Genomic DNA, 5695 nt, shown 5'->3' on the forward strand with positions numbered 1-5695 from the left:
ATGGGTGTGTCAGAGGCAGTGCGGTTGGCGCAGGATAGAGCAGGGTTTAGGGCTGTTGTGCATAGGGTCGCTATGAGTCACAGACGACTCAATGGCACATAACAACAACAACAACAACCCTGTCAAAGGTGGGAAATTTGAAAGACCAAGAAAAGCAAGTCAAAGGCTTCACTTTATATATGTCTCTTTCAGGCAGAAAGAGAAAATAATTTCTTCTATTAAAATATCTACACAAATACACTAAAGAACATCGGTGATACAAGGCTTAATTAAGCACATGGCTGCTATAGGGCGCCTAGTAGTCTGACCCTTCAGTCTGCTCTGTGGAAGAAAGATGTGGCAGAAATAAAGTTCTAACACATTTGTCTCCAAATCTTTCCTTTTAAAAAAATAACATACCTTTGTAAGGATGGTTTTACCATAATTCTTTGTGCTGGTCAAACCACTATTCAAATAGATATTTTTCTTCCCAATAGGGCTATAATAAGCTAGAAAGAAGGCAAACAGAACAAAATGTTTATGAAATATAAAACTCTATCACAACCAGTCTATATTACTCCACTATCACATTCACATTACAAACAGAAAAACTTACCCTTTGGACAAACACCTCCATGACTGTTGGCTCTAGGAGACCCAACATAAGCCAATCCAAGAGTTCCCATATCAAAATCTTGATACGTGAAAAGATGCGCCAGGCAGACTTTAGATGCTTCTTCAGCTATATCAAAGCTAAATTGCTTTAAAAAAAAAAATCTTAGATTAACAGTTATATTCAACAAAAGGTATTTCAGGTAAATATTCCATAACAGTACTACACGATTAATCATAGTTCTGTACCAGTAACCACAGTCATGCAGTGCAGTGCTCTTTACTGAAGGTTCTCACCCACCTACACAGATAAGAAAGCAGTAACTGTGGGCAACAGGAAAGCACAAAAGGGAGGTTTTTCAAAGCTCCTCAGACTGAACCACTATTTTTTAAAGAGCTGATCTCAGTATGTACAGCCCCACATGGAAGGTATTATAAAGTGGCACAGTTCAAGTACCTTTGAAAGATTCCTGGGGAGCTCAGCATCCTGTAATAAAAAAGTCCCTCAGGAGACCCTGGGTGCTACAAATGGAGTCATCATGTGTCTCAGTTAACTCAAGGGCAATCTGACTTCAATGCATTTTAAGAGTCTTATTGGTAGAGTATGCATTGAAATCCCAAAAACACACAGTATGAATCCACCAGCTGCTCTGCAGAAGGATGGGCAATCTTCTGCGCAATTTACTGAAAACCCACTAAGGGTCATCTAAGGGTCAGTTCTGGCTCAACAACATTGGTATAGTAGTTATATATATTTTACTTTAAATTTGTTCTGGTTTTATACCTGCACAGACATAAACTAAAATGGAAAGAAAAGCATAAACATAAAGGAGATGTTATCATTTTTGCTATGTGTCCAGTCAGACAGAAGCTGACCCTACAGCAGGTTTCCAGAGGCTGTAAATCACAGGGGGAGAGTGTCCACCTTTCCTCCTCAGAGTAAATGGTGGGTTCAAGCCTCATGCTTGGCAGCTCTGTGAATCCCTATCACTAAGCCATCAGAGCTCCCTCAAAGGAAAAGGAAAACACACTGTAACCCTAGGGTTTTTTGTTATGTAAATCAATTTAAATAAACACTGGAGGTCCAAAAGGGTATTTTTTTTCTCTCTGAACTTAAAGGGGCTTCACATACTACTTAGTTTAGTAAAAAGTCAAAGATATCAGTTAAGAAGCTTTTAAAAAAATGCTTAAACTGAGAGGTCACAAAACTACACAGAAGGAGTGAAGTGTTCCCAGGAGATTCTTTTCCGGCCACACTAGCATTTAGAAAGCAATAATGAAATAATTTTAAGAATCTAGACTATAAGAAGATGACTGTGATATCAGGATTGGAGGAAGATGCATTCTATACCCTACAGTGCATCTGTAGGTAGATGACATAAACTTGCTTGCTAAAAATAAAGAGTACATGAAGCACATATTGAAGAAAATCAAAGACTACAGCCTTCAGTATAGATTAAATCTAAAAAAAGGCAAGAAAACAAAAATCTTCCCAACTGGACCAATAAGTAAAATCATGGTAAATGGAGAAAAAAAAAATAATGTTATCAAAGATTTCATTTTACTTGGATTCATAATAAATGGTCATGGAAACAGTAGTCAAAAAAATCAAATTACATGCTACAAGGGGCAAATATGCTGCCAAAGACTTCTCTAAAATATTAAATAGCAAGGATATCACTTTGAAGACTAAAGTGCTCCTGACCCAAGCCACAGTATTTTCAATCACCTCATATTCATGCAAAAACTGAACAATGAATAAGGAAGAATGAAGAATAATTAATGCCTTTGAATTATGGTACTGCTGGTTGTTGTTGTTGTTAGGTGCCATCAAGTTAAATATGACTCACAGTGACCCTATGAACAAAAGATATAAACCCTGTTCTATCCTGAATCATACTCACTTCCTGACACACAAAAGCCTATTGCATCATGTCATTCCACCAGGTCAAGGGTCTTCCTCTCCTTGCCAACCCTCCTCCTTTCTTAGCATCACGTCCCTCTCTAAGGAACTCCAACTAGCAACGCCTCCTCATTTTGCCTCCTAAGAGCACTCTGGCTACACCCTCTCCAAGACATATTTGTTCTCTTGGCCAAACAATGGATGTTCAGCACTTTGCTCCAAAACCACAGCTCAAAGACATCAATTCTTCTTCTGTAGTTTTTATTCATTGCCCAGCTTTCAGACTCAGAGAAAGTAATCGGAAGGAGCCTGGCCTGAATCATTATTTCTCAGTAATTTGGAGAGGTCTCTAATTATTGGTGTTGGTAAAGAATATTACCAGCCAGAATATTACCAAGGAGCTCTGGTGGCCTAGTGGCAAAAAGCGAAACTGCAATCTCAAAGGCATGTGATTCAAAGCCACCAGCCACTCCGAAGGAGAAGGATGGGCAATCTCCTCCCATGTGATTAACTCCCTCTGAAAACCTGTTGGAGGGTCAGCTATGGGTCGATTCCAACTCTAAAGAACACAAAAACAACAAAGAATATTAAACAGTATTGACTGCCTTAGAATGAATAATCTTAGAATGTAATAACAGTGCAGCTTCTTTTCACATATTTTGGCTATGTTATTGGGAGGGGGTAGTCCCTGGAGGAGAACATCATGCCTGGTCAAGCAAAAGGTCAGTTAAAAAAAGGAAGACCCTTGGCAAAATGGACCAACACAGTGGCTGCAAACTATATTCTCAAACACAGGAAAGACCATGAGGGTGGCATGACCAGGTAGTGTTTTGTTCTGTTGTACAGAGTCTCCATAAGTAAAAACCAGCCCAACAACATCTAACAACAACAACAACCTGTGAATCTTGTAGCACTTCGGGGGGGTAAAAAATATGGGAGAAGAAATTCTGTAGATACATGCTAAGCTTCTTGTCCTGAAAAATAGTAAGTTTTAGCTGTGCCAGGAGTTAGAAAATCTGGTCACTCTATTCTACCTTTGCCATTCTAACTGTAATTGGATAACTTAGTTTTTTTAATTCTAATTGCCATCAAGTTGGAATGAACTCAGAGATAACCCTCTAGCTGGTTTTCAGAGGCTGTAAATCTTATGGGAGGACAGTATTCATCTTTCTCCCTCGGAGTCACTGGTAGATTCAAATGGACAGACACACACTCGCTGTGGGTTAGCAGTGCAGCTCCTCTTTGGATTACACCACCACAGCTAACCACAGGTTAAGGTGTTTACGGTTGTTAAGATTCTTTAAAATAATAATGGTCATCAACCTTGCAGGGTAGTTGGTGAATTAAGTAAGACAAGGAATGTGGAAGAGATAGGGGCAAGGGAATACAAAGGGGCAAGAGGAAGCTATAGAGTAATGGATATGTTCACTATAATGATCATGAAAATGGTTTCATATGAATACACATATATAAAAGAAATTTGTAAACGGTATTGTTTTAAGTACATGCAATGTATGATATATCAATTTTATTTCAATAGTTACTATTTAGTGAAAGCAGAATTAAGATGTGCCAAACGTTTCACAGATATAATTTACAGTTTTTTATATATAGCTTTATAGTTCTAAATCTGGATAAAGAACTTAAAATATCGTTCCATTTCACTCAAGCTTTGAAAATTTTATTTCAGAACAACAAAAGAAAGCATGGTGGGAGAAGGAGCTGCTAGCAAATGACTAGTTGAAAAAACAAGTTTGTGACCTTTTTAAAGGCTCTGGAGAGGAAGACAAAAGATGGCGCTCCCTGCCTCACAGCGTGCCTTCACACAACCCTGGTTTGAATCCTTGTTCTGCTGCTTTTTTAACTTTTTAACCTTGTTCTACTCCCTTTATTACTTTTTCAATCTTGATTAAGTATGTTCACCACTCTGGAAGCCTCTTTTCCATTTATGGAAGGGAAAAGTAATAATACCTATTTCGAGTCACAAATCGACCACTTGGTGGACAGGAAGGGGGCAATGATGGTGGTTCCCTAGAGTCAGAAGTGCAGTCCCAGGAGCATACAAGGTCCAGACTTCAGAAGAGCTTTGGGGAGTGGGAAAACCTTCCGGCCCCTGGGGAGAGCCACCTGGTGTATGTGAGAAACTTTATCTAAGTCCCTTTCCTCCATCTCCTCCTCCTGTACACCTGTAAGTAACACTTCCAAAGCCCTTTTCTTTGTAATTCACAAGTTCATTCTCTCTAGGTTTGCTCCCTTTCCCATAGGTAACCCGAACACTGAATCTTGCTCCAGAACCTGAACCCTGAGCCTGGTTCCAGAGACAAAAGAGAAGTATAACTGCCAGCTAAGGAAGCAGAAGTTAATAGAGCCTCAAAGTTCAGCCAGCTACTCCTACTGGACTAACCCACACAAACACCTTCAGTCCAGAGGGCAGAAAAACGTCATGAAAATATCTCCTAACTGAACAAGGAGGCATGCATCTTCAGATCAAGACCACCAGTAAGTGTTAAAGTGGGCTCCCCTTCCCCTTCATCTCAACGCCCCTGGTCAGCATGAAGCAGCCAGAGTCTGTGCCCCTATTCCCAAATGGGAAACCCACAAATAAAAAAGACAATCTCTTTGTAAAAAAAAAAAACAAAAAACTCATCACTATTTGACTATGCCCACCATTATCCTGTATTTCTCCTGCCGATCTTTCTACCTACTCCCTCCATCCACCAAATTGTGCAACCCTGTGATTTCATCCCAAACAGCCTCACCCTTCTGCTCCCACCTCTTTTACCTCCTTGGGTTCCCATACATGTTTTTTTACAATAAATAAATAAAATTTTTTTAAATAGTTAAGCTATCTAATCTAAAAGGGAAAAAAAGAAAATTTTATTTCTTCTTTCTAAGACCTAAAGAGAATGTAGATGAGTCACATCATGCCTGGACTATCTCAAGAAACAAGGATAAATACTAAAAGTGCTGGTAATTTGTTAGAATAACAGCAAGAAACAAATTAATACTATTAATTAACAAATTAATACTATTAATACATTAAAAAATAGTATAAGAGTGCATCTAAATTCCAAAATCAATCTCCATAATAGTCTATGTGTTTCCTACTGCCAAAGGGGCCCTTTAGAGTAATGAGAGAAGATCTTCACCCTGAAACCCACAGCGTCCCTTTTCAGCAGGAAGTAGCTAAGAGAATACGCC

The 5695-nt window shown here is 39.0% G+C and overlaps 1 protein-coding gene across 2 annotated transcripts in view; it reads right to left on the minus strand.

Annotated features, from left to right (window-relative positions):
* Nucleotides 1–5695, minus strand: part of ADAM17 (ADAM metallopeptidase domain 17) — a 74263-nt gene that overhangs the window by 30467 nt on the left and 38101 nt on the right. For both annotated transcript variants that reach the window (XM_006898203.1, XM_006898204.1), the window contains exons 9-10: nt 596–740; nt 400–488 (exon numbers count right to left, since the gene is read on the minus strand). In XM_006898203.1, coding sequence (XP_006898265.1) covers nt 400–488; nt 596–740 — 234 coding nt within the window. The remainder of the gene's footprint in view (nt 1–399; nt 489–595; nt 741–5695) is intronic.

The sequence above is a fragment of the Elephantulus edwardii genome, unplaced genomic scaffold, assembly GCF_000299155.1.
Source record: "Elephantulus edwardii isolate Elephantulus edwardi_28Jun2011 unplaced genomic scaffold, EleEdw1.0 scaffold00223, whole genome shotgun sequence".
Classification (NCBI taxonomy): domain Eukaryota; kingdom Metazoa; phylum Chordata; class Mammalia; order Macroscelidea; family Macroscelididae; genus Elephantulus; species Elephantulus edwardii.